At 35.2% G+C, this 23,461-nt stretch overlaps 2 protein-coding genes across 4 annotated transcripts; both read left to right on the top strand.

The window, feature by feature from the left end:
* Window positions 1–303: 303 nt before the first annotated feature.
* Window positions 304–4,794, top strand: LOC109080593 (carboxylesterase 5A-like). Its single transcript, XM_042744178.1, has 13 exons — window positions 304–465; window positions 599–794; window positions 1,407–1,545; window positions 1,688–1,821; window positions 1,943–2,096; window positions 2,405–2,509; window positions 3,113–3,214; window positions 3,328–3,468; window positions 3,583–3,663; window positions 3,867–4,008; window positions 4,099–4,245; window positions 4,419–4,491; window positions 4,573–4,794. Exons 1-13 carry the CDS (start codon window positions 396–398, stop codon window positions 4,736–4,738), a joined length of 1,650 nt encoding a protein of 549 aa, XP_042600112.1. The 5' UTR covers window positions 304–395; the 3' UTR covers window positions 4,739–4,794.
* Window positions 4,795–5,435: 641 nt separating this feature from the next.
* kiaa0513 (KIAA0513 ortholog) lies at window positions 5,436–22,446 on the top strand. Of its 3 annotated transcripts, none has more exons than XM_042744176.1 (13): window positions 5,436–5,564; window positions 12,722–13,199; window positions 13,916–14,015; window positions 15,114–15,187; window positions 15,339–15,409; window positions 16,260–16,464; window positions 16,560–16,600; window positions 16,889–16,967; window positions 18,009–18,086; window positions 18,561–18,590; window positions 20,857–20,937; window positions 21,047–21,141; window positions 21,516–22,446. In XM_042744176.1, the coding sequence occupies exons 2-13, from the start codon at window positions 12,835–12,837 to the stop codon at window positions 21,563–21,565; spliced, it is 1,269 nt and encodes a 422-aa protein (XP_042600110.1). In that variant the 5' UTR covers window positions 5,436–5,564; window positions 12,722–12,834; the 3' UTR covers window positions 21,566–22,446. The 3 variants fall into 3 exon arrangements, with proteins under 3 accessions (XP_042600110.1, XP_042600111.1, XP_018951193.2); XM_019095648.2 differs by having other exon boundaries at window positions 5,463–5,564; window positions 12,785–13,199; XM_042744177.1 differs by lacking the exon at window positions 18,561–18,590.
* The last annotated feature ends 1,015 nt before the right edge of the window (window positions 22,447–23,461 follow it).

Raw genomic sequence — 23,461 nt, 5'->3', positions numbered from 1 at the left:
GCAAATTAAATTATCCATATGAGGGAATAACTGAGAATAAGAAAAAAATAATAATTTTCTTTGATATTTTGATTTTGATTTGATATGTTTAGTTCACTTCACCAGTAAATGTAAGATTTTAGAACTCTTTAATCTAACAAACATGTCAGCACAGACCACAGAGATACAGAGATTAAATTCTAAACTAATTATGATTATTTTTTACACAGAAATGGAGTTTTGTCTCCTCAGTCTGCTGTACAGGGATTACACTTTGTACACATGAAACAGCTGCTCTGTTTTTTTAAGGGGGTAAAGTATAGGATGAGGTTAAAGGCCAGTGTTTTGTAGTTGAGCCTGTGTGAGTGATTGAGTTTGTGAGCTCTGAGTCTGTATCAGTCTTTAACGAAAGAACTATGATGAAAGAAGTTTTGATCTGCCTGTGCTTGACCCTGGCACCTGTTTGGACAGCCCCTGTACAGACAGGTAAGTATTATATTGCTTTTTAAAAATTATTGAACATTATACAGTGAAATAATATTTTACTTAATTATCTATTTTACTAATTTACTAACACCCATTATTGGTGTTAATGTCTGATTGGTTTGTATTTGTACAGACTCTGGGCCGGTGGTTGTTCTGAAGCATGGCAGTGTCCGTGGACAATATATGAAAGCTAAAGGCTCTGAAAAGGTGGTGGAGCAGTATTTGGGTATTCCGTTTGCCCAGCCACCTGTTGGCCCCCTCCGTCTGGCTGCACCTGGTCCTGTACAGGGATGGGAGGGCATAAGAAATGCCACCCAGCACCCATCCATGTGAGTATATGGCTACATTAATAAAAGTAACTGCAATATATCTGTACTAAATTCCTTATTTACCACTAAATTACTATATATTTACTCCACCTATACACTATATATATACAGTAAAAATAGACCTGTGAAATTTATTGGAAAATATAATTATATATTTAAATGGGGTAGCAACATTTTAGGATATATGAGAATGAAATGAACTATACTTTTCATTAACTGATGCAATGTGAATATTTCATCTAATGAAATAAAATCTATTTTGTACCTGTATGATTTACTGATAACCACCATAATAATACAGAACATAAAAGTGACTAAGTGAGCCTTTCCGCATGCAGAGATATATACTAATATACAGTAAAAGGTGCATACAGTGTCATTCACACAAATACATGTCTATTTTGTGTACTGTTCATTTTAATTTCCAAAATATGTACATTTAACAGCGTTTTACTTTTTTTTATTTACTGTAACGTCCCGTTATAGATCTATTACAGTTTTTCACTGTACATGATAACGGAATTTGCCATACTTACCATAGCAGATTTACAGTCTTTTACCATTAAAATGACAAACATTTTTTACAATGTACCTTCTCTCGCTGTATTCTAGATGCCTTCAAAACCCAGATATTCTGCCTATAGTAATAAAATCAGTGGCGGTGGATTACACACCAACAGGAGTCTCAGAAGACTGTTTGTATCTGAATGTTTACACTCCTTCTCAAAGATCAGAATCAGATAAACTTCCAGTGAGTTCTGAATAACAGCTTCTCTCATCTAAAATAGAGGACAGCACTTTGACTTACGAATTCACAGTAGAACTTATTCTATTATGCATTATTGACAATTTCCCCAACCCCTCTGACAAAAGAAATTTATGCAAACCAACAGGTAATGGTCTGGATTCACGGAGGTGCTCTGGTCATGGGCGGTGCTTGCACATTTGATGGATCCTCGTTAGCAGCTTATGAGAACATTGTTGTGGTTGTCATTCAGTACCGACTTGGAATTTTAGGATACTTCAGGTATTCATTTATGGTGGAGAAACTGGGCACTACTCATGCAGTCTGTCCCTTGAGAATGACATCAGATTTCTTGTAAGCTGCTGCTGCAATGTGTTATAATAACACATGCTTCTGGTTTTAGCACAGGAGATAAGAATTCTCAAGGTAACTGGGGTTTTCTAGACCAGATTGCTGCGTTACAGTGGGTGCAGCAAAACATTGAGGTTTTTGGAGGAGACCCCCAGTCTGTCACTATAGCTGGACAGTCTGCAGGAGGAATCAGTGCCTCTTTTCTGGTCAGTAAATGTTTTTAAAAGCAGCATTATCTTTATTATCTTTCTCTATTGTTGCATATTAATAATTTATGTGCCTGATATGAATAATAACAAGTAATCTTATGATTTCTGATGAGTCTTTAAAAAACATAAGTTCTGAGTAAGTTCCTTGTGGACCCTTCAGGCTTCCCCTGGAAATATGTTAATAAGTGAATAGCTGAAAGACAAGTTGTTAAAACAACATAAGATCTTATCCATTAATAGATTCTCTGTACAATTCAGTGCAAGGATCAAGTGTGTTCTAAAGATGTACACTTATGTTCTTCTAGACATTGTCACCCATGACCAAGGGTCTGTTTCAGCGGGCCGTCTTTCAGAGTGGAGTAGCAACTGTGATGAGCTACTCTGTAAAAGACCCTCTGATGCTTGCCAAGGTATTTAGCCCAAATACAATAATAAATGTGTACTACTCAAGTTTATTATAGGGGATCTGTGGCATTACAGTATGTCAGATGCCAAGAATTTTAGAGCCTTGTTGTTTAGCTCAGTTCACTTCAGTTTGTCTTAATTTCATTTCTTGAAGGCAATTTGATTTCAGCATTTAGACACATAAACAATACATAAAAAAGCACAAAAACATATAGGCTAATACATAAACCCTTAACTATCAAATTTAAAGGAGCTATGAACTGCCTCTGTTTTTTATTTTGTACTGTTCTCTGAGGTCTAATGTTAAGATTTTTACATTTAAAAAAAAATCACAATGTAAAAGCAATAGGCTATTTTCTGTCCTGTTTAAGCTGTTTTTTGACTAATGAGAAAGTTCTGAAACTCACAGGGTGTTTTTATAGTATAATGACCTTCAATTTGTGAAAAGATCAAGGGAATTTTGGTTTCTCAGTTCATGACCCCTTTAATGTCCTCCCAAAAAGTTAAATCAGAATTTAAAAGCTTTACAAAAATGCACTTCAGCTCAGCCTAATTTGAAAATGCATACTGTGTTAGATAAGGCGATTGTCTGTGATCTGTTTGACCAGGTGGTAGCAAATGTTACTGAATGTGACTTCAGCTCTAATGAAGTGCTGACCAAATGCATAAAAGAACTGACTGAGGAACAAATCGTCAATGCATCTAAAAAGGTAGGAGCAGAGAAATTGAAAGGAGATGCTTTTCAGTAGTTCATGAAAAAAAAATTGGTAATATTCTCTATAAATATACATATTTAAAAGAGAATGAAACATGACTTCCTTAGAAACACATTTTCCCTGGAGCAATAGTTGATGGGGAATTTCTTAAAGCTCAACCAGAGGAGTTACTAAAGAGCAAAGATTTTCATAAAGTTCCAATTCTTGTTGGAACAACAAACCATGAATTTGGATGGATGCTCTCTCAGGCAAGTATCAGAGATTTTTGTATGGAATATAGTAAAATTAAACAAAAGGTCTATGAACCTTTATGACTATTTTTAAATAGTAATGCATGTACTCATTTTTTTTTTTTATTTCAGGCCTTAGTCTCAAAAGACTGGGTAAAAGGGATGGACGCAAAAACAGTGAAACAATTGGTGGACATTTTTATCAAAGATGGAGTAAAACTCTACTTCTCTTCTTTCTTTCCAGATCATTTCTAGTGATTTAGAAACTAAAACAGAGATAAAATACAAATTAAATTACTTGAATTAACGCAGTCTGACTAATTTGTTAGTATTTGTCTCCCTCTAGTGAACAAAGTACAAAATAGCATTTAGGAGACTCGGTAGAATGTGTCTAATCCTTCATTCTGTCATCGTAGGCGTCTAGAGTCAATGAAATCATAGTAGAAGAATACCTAAAAAATGCTAAAACTCCAGAAGACATTCGCGACGCATTTACTGAGATGATGGGGGATATTTTTATGGTGATTCCCTCCATTACAGTTGCATCTTACCACAGAGGTTGGTTGTGATTTCACTGGCAATATTTCACCTTCAGTGATGTTTTATTGTCGGTTTGCTTTATTATTTTCCATTATCCTAACTTCACAGATGCTGGAGTGCCTGTGTATATGTATGAGTTCCAGCAGCGGCCAAGTATATTTAAAGATCTCAGACCCAGCTTTGTGAAAGCTGACCATGGTGATGATCTTGGATTTGTGTTTGGGGCATGCTTTTGGGATGGCCATATCAAAGTGGGTACGCAGATCTAAGAACTTGTTTGTCCTGGCAAATTATTATGATACTGGACATTTATACTGGACAATTTACTATGGCTGGGTTTTGAAACTGCAAATGATTGAAACAAAAGTGAAAATGTTAATGATGAAGTGGTGATGTGGTTATGGATATCAATTCTTTATCATCTACAGAAGCTCTCACTGAGGAGGAAAACCAGTTATGCAGAACCGTCATGGGATACTGGGCGAACTTCATTCGCACTGGGTAAGTGGTACATCAGTTGCTGGACAGAGCATTAGTTAATGATGATCCTTTATTCCTTAAATAATTATTTGATTTCCACAGATCACCAAATGGTCCCAGTCTGGTGCACTGGCCTGTGTACGACAAGACTAATAAATACATGAACCTGGGATTGCAGCAAACTGAGGGACAGGATCTAAAGATGGACAAGCTGCTCTTTTTCGCTGAAGAATTACCTAAAAAGCTTGCAGCTCTCCAAAAACCCTAGTTATTTCACCAACAATCATGATGCTTCTACTATAAATAAAATCTAATTTGCCCATATATGTGTAAATAATTATTTTATGTCTCCGTGCAGTGAAATTGTCCCCATGAAACCTTTTGCTACTTGATTTACAAGACTTCTGCACACTTTTCTATTTTTCTCAAATCCAGCCAAAATCTGATCTTTATTTGTTTGTATTTTATAGCGAAATATAACAACAAAAATAATTTCAGATTGCTTTATTAGAAAGGTACATTTATATTACTATTTACATATCAAATAGTATTCCCAATAAATAATACATCATTTTGCTGTAAATAAATAATAAATCTCACCAATCAAATGATTTTGTATTTCAGTACAGACTGAGTTTCAGATTTTTTATAATATACTTATATACTATATTATTTACTGTTTATTTTTTATGTATTATTAATGTAAATATCTATAATGCATGTATTTTTTAAAACATAACAATAATAATAAATAAATAATAGGCCTATATTTATATTATTATATTTATGCTTTATAAACTTGAATTTTTAAGATTTATTTAAATATCCAATATCGCCATTTGTGTGTTATTTAAAAGTTTAATGCAATAATACAAATGAAAACAAATGCGAAGGTGTTTGCAACTGACAGCATCAAAAGTGAACAGTAAAAAATACGCAGTGTGCAGTCACGTGTCATCTGGTCTACGTAACTGGATTCCCCAATCCGCTGCTGATAATGTTGCGCATGCGCACAATCAAGACTAGTTCAGAGCAGCCTGACCTGTGCATCTCTCACGTGCTGGGAAGACGAAGCTCCAGCTGGAACATCCAGGGTAAGTATCATCCAACAACACTTTATCAGTGGACTTCACGTTAACTGTTAGAACATAGGTGTTGTCATGTCCATCTTGCGATTTTCTTACGTACGCGGCGCGAATGAACATGACGTGCCAATAAAAAAGTATCATTATTGATATACATTAACGTTAAACCTAAGTTAAATATATGCGCGAGCTGTTACATAAATGCAGTTAGCGACGGAATGAACGAGACCTACGTACTTCCAACATTTTCCGCCTTTCATTCCGCATGAAAGTGTGCCATATGATTGCACAGTGTTGTTTACAATAAGAAAGTGGAGAGGGAGGTTTCATTTTGCAAGAGTAAACTGATCAGAGTGCTTGTGTGAAGAAAGTATAAATGATTAGAGCTTTGAAAATATGGCTCAAAACCTAGTGAGCTGCCTATCTAGAGAGCATTTTCGTAGTGTGTGCCTATAATGCCTAATTAATGCCTACATCCACTGTGTCAAATAAGACCGTGCTTATTTTATTTCATCTAGCAGCCAGAGATGCTGATGAATTGCGGGTTATTTAATTATTGCTAATGAAAATATTAATTTCTTGTGGAGGCTAAAAATTGGACCAGTATGACTGTAGGAAAGGTTTCTGATGGATGCTGTGAATTGTCTTTTGATAAGATGGTCTTTTGACAGGTGCTATTTTAAGACAAGTAAAATAAAAGGTCTGAAGCAGTGGAGCAGAAGTGAGATGTTTTCAATAGAGAAATCCATGTTATTACCTGCAGCTAAGTGGAGTCTAATTTCTTCTCAGTTTCTTAAGATTTCTATTTCTGCCTCCTGCCTGGGACTGCATTTGCAGGTGTGCCACCTGACTCACACAGTATTTCGATGTGTTGTGAATAATTGCTTTGTGTGTTGTGAAAAAAAAAAAAGACTCTGACTGGATCAGTGCTTGGTTTATACTCCAAGATATCTACAAGCCATTGTAGAAAAAATATCTTTCAGGGAATGTAATATCTGGTACAATAAAAAGAATATTTTCCCCATTTTAGTTTGCTTATGATCTAAATAACTGTATTTCCAGTGTCATTTTTGTATACCATTTTTTTTTTTTTTTCTGTTTTAAATTAGTTTTTACCATTTATATTTTTAGTCTTATATGTTTTTGTCATTTTTAAATATTGCTATTTAGGTTAATTTTATTTGAGTTTTAGTTTAAGTTCAGTTTTACTTTCATTTGTTTCTAGTTTGTAATTTTAGTCCTTCAACTTTTTTTTTATTTTATGCTAAGGCAATATTTATAATTTTCTTTGGTTTTCATCTAATGTTTATATTAGTGCTGTCAAAGTATTAATCGCGATTAATCACATCCAAAACAAAAAGTTTTTGTTTACATAATATATGTGTGTGTACTGTGTATAGGTCTATTTATTATGTATAAATAAATACACACACATACATGTATATATTTCAGAAATTCATGATTCATGTTTGTGAATTAAATATATCTATATATAATATAAATTATATGAATATAAATATATACGTGTAAAAACTATATATTTTCAAAATATATACTGTATGTTTGTATATTTATATATACATAATAAATATACAAAGTACACACATATATTATGTAAACAAAAACTTTTATTTAGGATGCGATTAATCATTTGACAGCACTAGTTTATATTTTATTTTATCTCAGCTTTATTTTAATTTAATGCCATTGTTAACTGACAAGAATCAAAAAACAAACAAGATAATGAACGTGGATTTACGCAGCTTGTCAGTTAACAACGGCTCTGTGTGAAATCAAGCACCTGATGGAATTTACGCTGATTAGAGAACCGGCTTTACTGACGAGATGTGCATTAATTATCGGCCGATATTTATCGTGCACCCCTGGTTTTTAATAGTGGTTTTGGTTTTAGTTCACCACAATAACCTTGTATTTAACCTGTCATTTGTAGCCTAAATCATGATATGCTTAAACATTATATGCTATGATATTTATTGTAAATTAGATGCAATCATTTGTTTCCTTATTTTTTTATAATCACAACCCAATGATGGCAAGCCATTGTGCTTTGCATTTCGGTTGCAGTTCTTTTAAACCGCGTTAGTCAGATTAACCTGGCATCAAGGCTTGACTGCAGGCCTCTTAAACATGGCTACATATTTTTAAACTCTAGTGGCTGGAGATAAGAGTGCTCTTGTTTCCAGCCAAGCTGAGGGTCATTTTTCTTGTGGTATTCAAGTGCAGGCCATTGATGAAATGCTCAGTGTTAGAAGCAATTCTCAGTCTGCGTGTTCTGTGTAGTGTCTCAGGAAAAGAGTCATTTTATGTGACTTTTATTGAATCTGATGCTCTCTGGTTAGAAGCATTTATCCATTTAGGCTTTGTTTACGTGTCTGATTGTGCGGCATCAGTCAGCGAGGGGCTAGCTGATCAAGGCCTGTGCATTCGATCGTACAGGATGGCAGTCTTAAGTTCACAGCGTCTGATACTGTGACAGATACAAGAGAAGTTTCCCTTGAGGAAATAGAAGGACATGTTGCGTAATGATGCAAATGAAACAGCCTCAAATTAACCTCTCTGTGGCCTTATTTTCACATCAGAGACAGGCGCTCTCACACCAATAATACAGAAACATTTCACACCCAATATAGATTTCTGTTAGCTTTTGCATGTTTTTTAAATCTTTTTTTTTGTCTGGTAACATATCACTATCCTGCATGGTTAGTAATTATTTTGTTTATACCACAGACCCTCAGTTTTACTTCTTGTTTCTCTACCAGCATGTAATCTGAATCAGGCTTTGCATTTTGCTTGTAATGCATAAACAAGTGATCTAGTTCAGTGGTTCTCAAAGGGTCGGTTACAGGTCAGTTCTGATAGCAGAGAGAGAAGGAAAAAAAAACAATGCCCATATAATGGGGGGGGGATAATAAAGAGAGAAGAAAATGCTTCCTAGATCTTTCGTTGTCAAAGATTGTTTCTTTATATTATTATTATTAATAATAATAATTGAATTCAGTGTTTGTTTTCATTAATATTTTTGTATGTTTCTATTGGCTAAAAATTTTAGTATTGTTGGGTTGGTACATCCAGTGTAACATCTGGACCTTGACTCAAAATGAATTGAAAGCCATTGTTCTAGCTTACCATTTTCTAGTTTTTAGACTGAGTTGACCTTGCACACAAGCCAACACAATATCTCCGTCCCTGAGACATTCATCACACACGTAATTATCTTTCTCTCCGCTCTGCTGACTCTGATATCACTGCACCGCTTTGGTAACCCTAACCCGTTCAGTCCCTTAAACCAGTGGACCAGCTCATCTGTATCCCATCACTCTGACAGCAGATCCTCTATGCTGTGCCCGAGGCTCAGGATGAAGGGGCATTTTGTTGCATGGATGGATAGATGGAGTAGAAAGAGGGGGCAGTGCTTCAGTGCACAGATGCAGGAATATTGCAGCATGTGCATTTACCCTCTTGAATGCTGAGATTTATAAAGCGCAAGAAAACACGCTCAGAGAGACAGCCGTGTGTAGGAGTTTGGTATTGGTCTTAACGCTCACCCTAACATACAGCTGTTTTTTTCCGCTTCGTCTTTGACAGCTTTGAACCGGTCTGTCTTTCTGAACTGAATGAGATAGTTGCACATTTACGGCCTGCTAACTGTCAAACAGATAGCATTCCATCATGTCTGTTTAAGGAGGTCTTCTGTTCGGTGGAGTCTTTTATTTTGAAATTTATTAATTTGTGTCTTAGTTCTGGCTCCGTCCCATCCTCCTTCAAACATGCCATAGTTCAGCCTCTTTTGAAGAAGAAGAACTTAGACCCTCTGGTTTTGTCTAATTTTAGAGCCCATTTCTAAGCTCCCTTTTATTTCAAAGGTTTTAGAAAGAGCTGTGTTAATTCAGGTCCAAGAATTTTTAAAAAAAGCTGATGTTTGTGAACAGTTTCAGTCTGGTTTTAGGTCTTGTCATAGTACGGAGACTGCTCTTTTAAAAGTTTTTAATGATCTGTTCTTACACCTTGATACTGGCAACTGTGCCATTCTAATTCTGCTTGATTTGACTGCAGCCTTCGACACAGTTGATCATAAAATTCTTCTGTGGCGCTTAGAGCACTGTGTTGGCTTAAAAGGCACTGTCCTAAAGTGGTTTGAGTCATATTTAACAGACAGATCAATTTCTGTCCAAATGGGACAGTTTTTCCTCTTCAGTGGCCCCTCTGACCTGTGGGGTACCGCAGGGGTCAGTTTTGGGTCCACTCCTATTCACCCTGTATATGCTCCCTTTGGGATCCATATTCAGGAAGCATGGCATTTCTTTCCACTGCTTCGCTGATGATGTGCAGGTGTATCTACCGCTAAAGGTTCCAGTAAAAGAATCTTTGCAGGCCGTGATAAACTGCATGAGTGATATTAAGACATGGATGGACCTAAACTTTTTAAAACTTAATGAGAATAAAACGGAGGTTTTCTTGTTTGGTCGTCCAGAGTTGGTTCAGGTTCTTACCAGCTCCCTCGGCCAACTAGCACCTCATTTAAGATCCCATGCCAGGAATCTTGGAGTGATTGTTGACAGTGCTTTTAAACTGGATAAGCAGGTCAGTGCTGTGGTTAAGTCTAGTTTTTTTCAGCTTAGACTGATAGCTAAAGTCAAACCATATTTGAGACAGGCTGACCTAGAAAAAGTTATTCATGTTTTTATTACCTCTCGCCTGGATTACTGTAACTCCTTGTATACAGGCATTGGGAAGTCTGAGCTCTATCGTCTGCAGCTTGTACAGAATGCAGCAGCTCGTCTTTTAAGTGGCAGGAAGAAGCGGGAGCACATTACTCCAGTGCTCTCATCGCTTCACTGGCTTCCAGTAAAGTATCGGATTGATTTTAAGGTTATTCTATTTGTTTTTAAATGTCTCAATGGGCTAGCCCCAGAGTATCTTACAGACCTCGTCAGGTTGCATAGGCCCTCCAGAGACCTCCGTTCAGCTAGCCTGATGGTCCTGGAGGTTCCTAGATCGAAATTGAGATCCAGTGGTGATCGAGCCTTCTCAGTGGCAGCTCCCACTCTCTGGAACTCACTGCCCGTAGCTGAGCGGACTGCTAGTAGCCTGTCTACTTTTAAATCATTGCTGAAGACTCATTTGTTTGAAGTAGCTTTTGGCACAGGGGGACCGCCTTGATAAATGTGTTGTATTCTATGTGTATATTTGTTTTTATTTTTTCATTTTTTTTTTTTTTTTTTTTGTGTATTTTTACTGTGAAGTACTTTGGTAGGCCCTGGCCTTGTAAATGTGCTATATAAATAAATGTGACATTGACATTGACATTGACATTGACATTGACATATCAAAGATAAGTGTGAAAAGAGGCGGGAGCAATTGACACTCTCTCTGACTCTGGTCACTGTTTATGTGTGTGTGTGTGTGTGTGTGTGTGTGTGTGCACTTGTGGGTGCGTATGCCAGCCAAGTCACGCTCCTCCAGCTCTGCATTATGTAACCGTCCTCTCAGTCCTAATGCATTTCTCAGTTTTATCAAAAGGGGGAAGTTTCTGGCCTTTTTGAGTCTTGTAAAAATGATTCAGGTATAGCATGAATGATTGTTCTTCTGCATGCAGAGTTCAAATATTGTTTTCATTCAGTTTGATTTACAGAAGCTGCTGCTCTGGTAGTCTTGCAAGGTTTAGGTTGGTACACACTAGTTATCACTTTTGGATAATTTTAACCAATAGCCAAAAAAGACTTAAAAAGTTCCTAATAAGTCAAATGAATCCCCAAAAATCCCAAAATTTCATTCCGAAATAAGTTAAACTAAGACAAGACAGTAAAGTGGTTTGCAAATAGCAGGTTAAAGGGATTTCTGTCATCATTTACTCACCTTCATATTGTTCCAGACCAGTTTTCTTTCATCTGCTGAACACAAAAGAAGATATTTTGAAGAATGTGGAACCCCATTGACTTCCATAGTATTAGTTTTTTCCCCCATGCTATTTTTATTTTTGCCCCACATTACACAAAATATCTTATTTTGTGTTCAGCAGAACAAAGAAATTCTTATAGGTTTGGAACAAAATGAGGGTGAGTAAATGATGACAGAATTTTCTTTTTTTGGGTGAACTGCCCCTTTAACACTCTGATCCAACAAAACCACTGGCAACAGTCAAGGGCAAAGTAAACTAGCCTTTCATTTGAGAAGGAAACATGTGTCATTTGTCTTTAGAATTGTATGAGAAGCAGATGGCATTTTCACACAGGCAAGATTATTTACTTGTGCATATTATACTGTATCCATGATGTCAAATCAATAAGCACTACCATATTTGATATCTAGATGTCTAAGAGTGGAATACACTAACTGCATTACACAGATGACATCTCTGAGTGCTTCATATTAACACATGCTTTTGCACTGAGATTCTGTGCAATGGATTTCATAATGCAACACCGTATTAACAGGCTCTGACAGACTCTGTGTTGCTTCATGGCATGCTGTGGTCAGTCTGCATAAACACAGCTGCAAGGAAGTTTACCACAAAAGAGGACAATAAAGTACTCAACCATAATGTTACACTTCATGAAAATGTTTTGAATGCTTGATGTTGTATGTTTATTATAATTATTAACATTTATTATGATTAATAAAATAGTTGTATATGTCTTCTAATATAATTATATATAATACATAAAAAAATATTTCAAATATATATAATATACTACCATTCAAAAGTTTGTGGTCAGTAAGGTTTTAGTATTTGTCCTTTTATTTAGCATTTTTTGCAGGATGCATTTATGATATCAAACATTTCTATTTCAATAATGAAATGGAAATAAATGCTGTTCTTCTGAACTTTCTAGTTATCAAAGAATCTTAAAATAATAATAATAATAATAATTCCACAAAAATATTAATGGGAACTACTGTTTTCAACAATAACTATAAGAAATGTGTTCTTAGCACCAAATCAGCACATTAGAATGATTTCTAAATATTTTAATATTAAAATGGCTGCTAAAATTTAATTGTGTGTCACAGAAATAAAGTAGATATTAAAATATTTCATTTATTTTAAGTTGTTTTATTATATTACAGTATTACTGTTTTTGCTGTGTCTGTGATTAAATAAATGCAATACGTTTAACCACAAATTAAAATACTTATATTTTTAGGTTCAGCTGCTGTGACAAAATTGTGGAGCTACAAACAACGGTAGTTTTTTTTTTTTTTTTTAGCTGACATCATCATATCTCAACTAGTGACTGAATTACCCCCATAACAAAATATGGAGGGGGCTGTGGTGAACAACCTCATAGACTTTGACTCGCCCCCAGAAGGGACAGCTCCCTCTGTTCTTGGACCTCCCAGTGGGGTGGGATTTTTTTCATCCGAGCCTCTCGTCCCTGCGAGCGACGCCACAATGGAGCCCCTTCTACCAGAGCCAATGGCCCCCACAAACACTTCCCACAGAGAAGAAGATAGTGATGCCACTGAATCTGCCGACAGCAACAACGAGGACACAGACTCCCCATCGCACCCACGGGGCACGCGACGGTCCTCATCCTGCTCCAGTCACAGTGCTGAGGACGCAGAGGAGACGGAGATAAGAGCGTTCATGAAAACCTACGTGGCAAAGCTCTTCCATGAAAGGTGATTTGCTCCACAAACTACACCTTAAAGGAATGCATCAACCATGAACAAAAAAAAGAGATGTTTCGTAGAATGTTCATGCTGCTCTCTTTCATGACTAGAGTGGATATGAAACTCCAGAAAGGACAAAAAGCACCATAAAAGTAACTTGTCTGCTATTCCAAGTCTTCTGCAGCCATATGATAATTTTGTTTGAGGAACAAAGCAAATGTAAGTTTTTATCTTTTGACAATTTCCGCCATAGCTCACAAATCTCATTCACACAAGATCAGACGCAATGCTACTGATAAGATGCACTTAAATTACAGTCTGTTCCTTAGTCAAAGCTATTGTATAGCATCAGAAGCATTAGACTATAGTGTATGAGTCATAGACTGCTTTTATGGGACTTTTTTTGTCCTTGCTGGAGCTTGACAACCCTTTGTGACTGTGTACTTTTGGGGTATTTAAATATACTTTTGTTCTCCATGGAAGTAAGAAAGTCATAGGGGTTTGAAACGAGTAAACGATGACAGAATTTTCTTTTTTTTAAGGTGAACTATTCTTTTGAATGAGGAGAAACGTCACACAGAATTATAGTCACATGTCAACTGATGTGTATGTTTGCATTTGTTCCTGTTGTTTGAAGTGCTCTCTCACTCTCCCTATCCCTTTCTCTTTGTCTTTCTCTTCCTGCTACTACTCCTGGTTCCTTAAATTCTCTTTTCCTCTCTCAGGGAGGACTTTGATCAAGAGGAGAAGGCTCACTTTGGAGAGCTGTGCACTGGAGAGAACGGCAAAGGCAGGGAGTGGTTTGCCAAATATATCAGTGCACAGGTATGAAAGTAGCATGAAAACACAATCACTGCATCGCTGCATTCCAATTTCAAAACATTTGATTTTTAATTGTGTGATTTATTATGGTGATTGTCATTTTGGGTAAAGGTTTAAACCTTTTTCACACATTTTGCACCCGAGGTGTGTAAACAGTGTCGCTATGGTTAACTGAAACTAGTACTAATACTGGTACTATTGAAATAAAATATAAATATTGAGGTGAAGAATGTAAAAACAAACTTACAACATAAGTGAAAATTAGAACGACTACCTTTGTTGATTGTGTTTGTTGAAGCACTCAAGTGACTAAAACTGAAATAAAAAAGAAAAACTACATATGTAAAAAAATGACAAAAGCATAAAATACTAAAACTAAAAATATACAATTATAAGCTAATTCAAAATATTAATAAATACTGTAATATAGCATATAAGTAACACTAAAAAATCACTGTGAGAGAATGGTCATGTACATTTCTTCACACCGTACGTGTGAAAAGCAGCAGTAAAGCCTATTTTTCCTGTCACATACTAAATATAGCAAGAATCGTTGCAAATGCACTGCAAACGTATTTAGCAACACAGTTTTTGCAATATGGGATTTTATGAAGCAACACGAAATAATGAAGTGAACCACACACCCATTGTTTGAAAATGTGTTGAAATTTGTTTGACTACTTGGCAATCAAAATGAACAAAATGTTTGCCAATATAAAAAATAAAATCATGTTTAATAACAATAATAATTTAATAACACTGTTAAATGTAATCTTTAGGAAATCTTAAAATTATTATTATAATGGTGAGATGCTTTTAAAATCATTGTTTTGTGTGTGTGTGTTTTATTTTTTATTTATTTAGTCAAAAAAAAAAAAATTTATTTTAATAATCACCATTTCTTGGTTGTCTGCTATAACATAAAAATAAATATCGGTCATGGTTATCCTAAAATGCATCTCTATAAGCATCACGCACAGTCTGTTTAAACTAAATGTACCATTCGCATTCTCAAGTCTTTTTCAAAGATAAGAGAACTCATGCAATAGAATGTGCATAAACAAACACAGTTGTGATGATAACCATGCCTTGTGTTTGCAGCGCTGCCACTCCAAATGTGTGAGTGAACAGACGTTCTACAGGCTGGTGCAGTCCTTCGCTGTTGTTTTATTTGAGTAAGTATATCAGTGATAATATCTCAGAAGAATGCTTATCATTACATGGAAGCCAAACCAAACTGTAAAGAGCTAAGTTACCAGTTTTCTGTAGAACTCTTGGCAAGTCATTGTGTGGCAGGTGTGTGACTAATATTTGATTGATTGACAGATGTCACCAGGTGGATGATTATGGCCCAGCCAAACACCTCATGACCATGTGCTTCACATATTACTACATGGGTAAGAGAGTTCACCGTTAATATTGAGCAAACATACTGTAAAGTTGTGTAGAATGTTAGAATCTGATAAAGAAACGCCCAGACCTCCTCTCACTTCCTGTTACAGCCTATGACTCAGACATTACTGGCACTGCCTCTGATTGTTTTGGAAAAATTTAACGGTTCTATTATAATGTGTTTTCAAGGGAGATTGGTTTATATGACCTGCTTTAAAAACTAGTGACGTGGGAAAAGATAAAATATTTTAAAATCTCACAAATTTTGAACAGTGCTGTGATTCACTGAATAAATTCACCAAAAAATGCAATTGTTTATTAATTTTTCAGTAACACTTTAGTATAAGGACCAATTCTCACTATTAAATAGTTGCTTATTAGCATGCCTGTTATTATCATATTGTCTGTTTATTAGTACTTATAAAGCACATATTCTGCATGACCATATTCTACATCCCTAATCCTACCTTATACCTAAACTTAACAACTACCTTACTAACTATTAATAAGCAGCAAATTCGGAGTTTATTAAGGCAAAAGCTGTAGTTAATGGTTTGTTAATAGCGAGAGCTTAAAATAAAGTGTGACCAATTTTTTTATTGAATAGTACACAAAGATGCATTATGTATCATGTGGTGCATCACTGCTAATGATTTGGAACCCTTTTGTTGTCATGGTAAGAATCGTTTTGGAATCAAATCATAACTCTTTAAATTGAAATCTAATTGTAAAGTACCCACTCCTAATAAACACAGTGTGTAACTGCCTAGTATGCCTTTTTAATGAAATTCATTTGAATTTCTAATAAATATATATATGTGTGTGTGTGTGTGTGTGTGTGTGTGTGTGTGACAGGTAAGGTCCAGCTATCTCCCACAGAGCTGCTAGAGAGGCCCAGTGGTGGGATCGACTCGTACCTGCGCAGTGGAAAGGTCTGGCTCTCTGGGAAGAAAGATATTGCAGAGCGACTGCTCAAAAACACCTCCACTAAGACTGATGTTAAAGGATTCTTTGGAGGCCTGGAGAGCAAGTTGAGAGGGCCCTTGGGCCGAAAGAATGAGTGGGTGATTTTCTGTCATTGTTATTATTCACTCTTTTAATTAGTGATGCTTGTGCTGCTCACAAACTCTTCTGTTCTCATTCTGTCCTCCTCAGAGACACGGACAAACCTTTTGAACAGAATACCAAAACTCCAGGTAGTTCACGATATACCACCACTGTGTTTTTAATCAGGGCTTTTCTCAACTGTAGTAATCTCGTCATGTCTTTACCAGTTTTTAGATAGTGTTTTCTCTATGTGTATTGGTGATGTGACTGGTTAAGAATCTGGGTTGATTACCCAAACCATTCATTAGCTTCCACCACTATGCTGTTGAGCAAGACCCGCAGAGCAAGACCCCAACTTAACCCACAGAGATTGTCTCTGTAGACGTGTAGGTGTTGGAGTTATTAACTGTGCTTATCTCTGTGTGTGTACCCTGTAGTTTCCCCCCCTCTCTCCCCAGATAGAAAAGAAGAGGAGAAAATCTACCTGTACACACACCTAAAACAGCAGCCCATTTGGTAGGTTGTCAGTAATCTTTTTTTCCCTACATAATTATTAAAATTAACAGATTAAGAAGTTATTTCTGTATCCTTTCATATAATCAGCATTTTAATGAAACATTCATGTTATTTACATTTTTTATGGACCACATTTGTGTGTCAGTGTCTCAAGTTGTTTTAAACAGCTGTCACATTGGTTTAAACATATTGCATGCCGGAATAAAAAAATTAAATTCGATTTTTAATTCACATTAAAAAAAAAAATATTTATTTTTAATGTGAATTTAGTTACATTAACTACAACAAACAATACCATACTATTTAAATATTATACAATTTAAATAATATATCTACAGTATGTTTATTTATATATATTAAAAAAAAATTAGGGTAATAGAAATATAATATAATGGTAATAGAAATATAGGAAGAATAAAAGTTAATTGCCATGAAGATAATGACATTGTTAAAAAAACATTTTTGTAATTATTATACCATTTTAAATCTTTAAAATGATCCTAATTTATTGCAATGCAGTACATTTTAAAATGTAATTTATTCCTGTGATGGAAAAGCTAGATTTTCAGCAGCCATTACTCCAGTCTTCAGTGTCACATGATCCTTCAGAAATCATTCTAATATGCTGGTTTGCTGCTCAAGAAACTTTCTTTTTATTATCAATGTTGAAAAGAGTTGTAATATTGTTATGGAAACATTGGTTTTTGTGGGAGCATATTAGTACCATAATATTAAAATAGTTTACACTATATAAATAATACAGTATACCTCTATTTTTTGCATTACAAAAAAAATAACATATTACAAAACAAAACCTTTTTTTTTTTTTTTTTTTTTTGTAAAACAAAACAAAATCTATTTGTAAAAAGACAAACTGAAGCAAGAAAGGAGGCTGGTGGGTTAAATCCACATTCATCTACTTGTCTGTTGACATTTTGAAAGCAGTTTTAACATTATTCAGGCACTATGTCCGATCATTTGCCATATATAGATGCTGATGTTACTTTGGTTGCATCTGTTTCTCTTTGTCTTCTTTAAAAGGCACACTTTGAGGTTTTGGAACGCAGCGTTTTTCGATGCCGTCCACTGTGAGAGAAATAAAAGATCCCCCACCACGAGGTGAGAGATTGCAGGGTTTTTCACAGTATACTCTGTAATTCTTATGACTTTTTATAGAGCGCTTCTTTTCTCTTTCTCCTGATATATCGTGCTATTAAACAAAACAGACTTCGCACGGCACCTAATGCACATGTTAGATTGCGTGTTTGTTTAGACTGCGTGTTTGTTTGTGTGTCTGTTAAAGCCAGAGGGAGAGATTGAGAGTTTACTTTGTGTTTGATAGATTGTTAGTGATGTTGAAATAAACTACCCAGAAGTTTCAGCCGAGGTGCGTGACTGTGTTCCCGGTGCATATGACAGTCTTACGGTGTATTTGCAGTCTGGATGAGTCCTGCAGCCTTTCTCTGTGCTCTTATGGTTACTCTTCCACACTCATCATCCTCTCTTTCCTTTCTTTCTCTCTGTGGCTCTTTCTCTCTCTCTCTGCATGTGACTTTAACCCTTTATCTCCCTATGCCTTGCTGCCTCACACAGGCGGACGGCTGAGGAAGAGAAAGATGAAAGGTCTGTCCTTCATTCCGTCTGCTGCCCTGGACATTGAAAGTTAGAGACAGGAAAGGCAAAGAAAAGGAGGATTAAAATGGAGAGGGGAAAGTTAGATCGGTTAGAATGAACTGAGAGTTAAAGAGTGAAAGTGGAGGGAGTTTAGGAAAAAGATGAAACTCTGACAGAATTAGGCTACCGTTTACTTGCACTCTGCACAGAAAACTTGGAAATATCAGCGAATTGTTGTGATTTCCAGACTTGAAAAAGAATAACAATGAATAAGAAATATACTAATAAAATCTCAAAATATACACTGCAAGATTTTTAAATGTCTCTTATACTCACTAAGGCTGCATTTATTTGATCAAAAAAACTGTAAAAACAGAAATTTGTGAAATATTACAATTTAAAAAAAATTCTTTAATAAATTGTAAAGTATTCCTGTGATGGTAAAGCTTTATTTTCAACAGTCATTATTTATTATTCTTAATTCTTATTATCAATGAAAATGGTTTTGCTGCTTAAACATTTTGTGAAAACCTTGATTCTTTGATAAATGGAAAAAATTCAGAAGTATGCTTATATATTTATATAAGTATATATGTTACAAATTTATTTTAGTTTATTTGTATAAGTGTAAATTTTTTTACAGCCACTTTTGTTCAATTGAATGTCTTTGTTGCTTTTTTGAATTTATATATATATATATATATATATATATATATATATATATATATATATATATATATATAGAAAAATATAAATTTTCCCTAGCTCCACTCTAAAATATTCGATTAAATGCAGTCATTTTTAATGCAATTCACTGACTGGAATATTCTCTGGTCAAAAAAATGTGGGAACCCCTGTGAAACCCTCTATATATTTATATATTTCAGCACAGGATCCAGTCAGGAAGTTGTGTAACGTTCTGATAACATTTTCATCAGCACTCAAAGGAAACTAGGTCCTCCAAAAAAAAAAGCATCGACTCATGTTGGTCACATTTGCCTCAGGCATAATGCTTTGTTTTTTTTATCACACTGTCTACATTGCAGAACTTTAACTTTGTTGAAATTGTGGACCTTAAATGAGTAGCTTATCTATTCTGACAGCAGGGAAAACATTAATAAATAAAAACAACTATACACTCATGCAGGTAGTATAGTAAAATAAATAGACTTATTAACTTTAAACGGAAAGGGAACATGCTTTTGTTGTGGAGCCTTGCATCCAGTCAAACACAGTATTTTGGCATGGTATATCAAATTCATCTGGCCAACATGGACAGGTTGCATGACATGCCCTCATTATTGACAACCATAATATTAATACATTTCAATGTTTAACCGAGGACATTTTTGTTTACTTTTGTACGATAAACAATTTTGGGACTGTTTTGGGGTCAGTGTAAAAAAAAATGTGTTCTGGAATCAGTTGGGAACCACTGATCTACATTATACAAAATGAGAAGAGGGCAGTGAGATCACAGTATTCACTCTTTGACTTTTCCTGCTTTATTTGCTGTATCATTGCTTGCAGCCAGAATGTACTGTATCCAAGTGCCTATTCGTTGCTATGTCAACTGCTAACCAGCATGAACTACTAGAGGTGGCAGGCATAACTATTACTTGTGCTCATACTTACCATTAGGAATTCTTTCAAATCCCCAGCCGTAAGTATTAAACTTTGACTTGTAATTCTGTTTGTGCTACAGACATAAATCACTTTGCTAAGAGTTCAGACAATTTTCACCTGATAGGCTAAAAACTAACAAAAAATGCATTGGACCAGAATACAGTTGTATGTTAGTGTAAGACGGGGCAAAAAAAAATAAAAATAGTTGGAACTAGCACATGGAAAAATGCATTAATTTGTTGCCTGAGCATTTTTTCCTGTTTCGTGAGCTGAATTATGCCGTGGTTCCGTGTTGCTCGTATGCTTTTTATTATTTAAATTTCATCTTGTTTTTGTTTTGATTCATTGTGAATCATGGCTACAGCTGACTGCTCAGCTAAAGCTTATTCTAAAATGTTTGTTGGATTTTGCATGAGCACCAATGACTGGCTAATACACATTTGTTCTTTCGTATGATTGTTGTTGTGTATTTTTTTTTTTTTACAACTTTTAACTCCCTAACCTCCCAGTATTTATTGTGATTTGTTTAAAAGTTTCTGAGTGAACATTTTGAAAGATATTGTGTTGATGGTCTCTGATGGTCTCTCATGCTAGATGAGAGAAATATCCGTGACCTCTGACCTTGAACCCCTTGTTTTTGTACCTTCAGAGAAAAGTGGTGTCATATGACCCAGGAAGAGAAAGATGATAGCTCCAGATTTAATAAGAACATCACTTTTGGTCAGCTGGGGTAAGTTGCATGGCATTAGTCTAATTTTACACAATATTGACACAATAATAAACAATGATCATTGCATGTTTTCAGGGCATTGTTTTGTATGCTCATTCTGTTTATCCAGAACATTCACCCATAACATGGTGGCTTTTGGATTGAGCAAGAAACTCTGCAATGACTTCCTGAAGAAACAGGCAGTCATTGGAAATCTGAATGAAGGTAATGTCACTTTCCAGCTTTCTGTTCCAAATTTGCAAAAACATTTATAGGTTTGGGACATTAATTACAGTACCATTCCAAAAAAAAAAAAAAAACATTTATTGTTAAAAATGCAATCAAAACATTTTTATTAATATCAATCTTAAAAACAGTTGTGCTACTTAATATTTTAGTGGAAACTGGTGCATTTTGATGAATTAAAAGTTCAAAAGAACAGAATTACTTGATACAGAAATCTTTTGTTATTTACAAATGTCTTTACTGTCATTTTTGTTCAGTTTAATACATCACTGCTAAGTAAAAGTATTCTTTAAAAAAAAAATTAAAAGTAAATATGAAAATATGATTCACACTTTTTATTATCCTTTTTTCAGAGCAATACAAGCTGCTGTGTGACCACATTGAGGAGATGGCTGCAGAGTGAATTTCCAAAACCATCTAAACTCTACCATTCACATCAGCATATCCATTCAAGCTCTGATGATCAGTATTCCACAAAGAACTATAGGAATAAAAGTGTCCTTTGAGCAAATACAATGACAAATAATGAACAAAAAATACACTCTAACAATATCAGTATTTCATTATATCAGTATCAACTAAATCAATATTATTACTCAATATTTCTAAGTCCATCTGCTATCAAGAAGTCTCTACTGGTCTGTTCTTGTTATATGTTCCCATTTATTGCACTTTTCTGATTTTGTGTTCTTCCTGTATGGATAAATTGAGTATTAATTGTGTTGGTGAGATCCTCAAAATATATTGAGACTGGAACTATGTCTATTCCCTGGTTTAAAGTGCCTTTAGTCATTTATGTAAGTGGTGATCTTCCCATTTTAGTGCCAACAAACCTGTGTCAGCATGCTTTTATCCTCCCATGACTCTTTGGGGTAGCGCTCATAAGTTTGTGCACCCTGCCAATAGATGTGTTAGTGTTGTATGGATAATGCTTGCGGTTGGAATTCAAGTCAGTTACAGAAAAGTATCATGCTGCAGCTGTTTCGATGTTGTACAGTGTTGTGTCTTTAGCGCACGGTATGCATGCACATTGTTTACCATCTGCTTACACTGTTGTGCAATTACATTTCAATCCAGTAGAGGGCAATCATAACCCTCCGCTTCGACTGTAGATCGGTGGAGGTGAATGTCAACCACTGAGTGGGGTCTTGTATTGAACCATATGTCCTCCATCTGAGGAAAATGTAAAGTTAATATATTTGGTTTGTAAATACAGAATGTTTTGTTCACAGAATAATGAGGAATTGGATGCCAAATATGGGCTGCTTTAAAGGGGTCGTCAGATTGTTGGGCATTTATTTATTCAGTGTCTGAATGTGTTGTACGTGAGCGCATGGTGGAGCAGGAATGTGCTGGATCCAGTATGGTCTCTGCATTTCAGGTGATGTTGTTAATATCGTGCTGTCTGTTTAAATTTATGTTCATAGTAAGCTCAGTGGTTGTATTTTCCCAAGTGCCCTGAATTTCCTATTGAAACGTACCTGGAAACCAACAAGAGAGGTGTTGACCTGTCTCTAATGTATGAAGTGTTTATTATAATTTAAAAAAAAAAAAAAAAAAAAAAAAAAAAAAAAATATATATATATATATATATATATATATATATATATATATATATATATATATATATATATATATATAGTGTATATATATATATATATATAGTGTATACACACACACACAAATATATATACAAATATAATTCTCTTTTCCTGTTACTTGCATTATTATATTATAAGTCCTCATTCTAGATTCAACTATGGAGTATGAAAGCATCCTTAACAAGAAAAACCTCTTATGGTCAGCAAGGCTGTGTTTATTTGATTAAAAATGCAGTAATGTTGTGAACATATTATTACCATTTAAAACAACTGTTTTCTATTGTAATTTATTTAAAAATGTAATTAATTCCTGTGACCGCAAAGCTGAATTTTCCAGCACCATTAGGCTACTTCAGTCTTTAGTGTCACATGATCCTTCAGAAATCATTCTAATATGCTGATTTGGTGCTCAAGAAAGATTTCTTATTATTAGCAATGTTGAAAACTGTTGAGAAAACATTAAGAGATGATTGTAGGATGGCGCTCTGTGCCTGATAACGTGTTGCTGAATATGTCTGTGCAGATTCAGCTCAATGTGGGAGTGTTTAAGGCTCTCCAGTGAAGAAAACTGCAAAATGACTGCCACGGCTGGCTGTGTGTATAAATAAACAGCAGTCACACTGGCCTGCACTGATTGGCCACACAGTAATGAGCTGTGAAAGGCCAAGCACTGGTGTCACACAATGAGAGCTCTACTA

The sequence above is a fragment of the Cyprinus carpio genome, chromosome B18 (genome assembly GCF_018340385.1).
Source record: "Cyprinus carpio isolate SPL01 chromosome B18, ASM1834038v1, whole genome shotgun sequence".
In the NCBI taxonomy this organism is placed as follows: Eukaryota; Metazoa; Chordata; class Actinopteri; order Cypriniformes; family Cyprinidae; genus Cyprinus; species Cyprinus carpio.
This window is presented reverse-complemented; position numbering and strand designations above follow the sequence as displayed.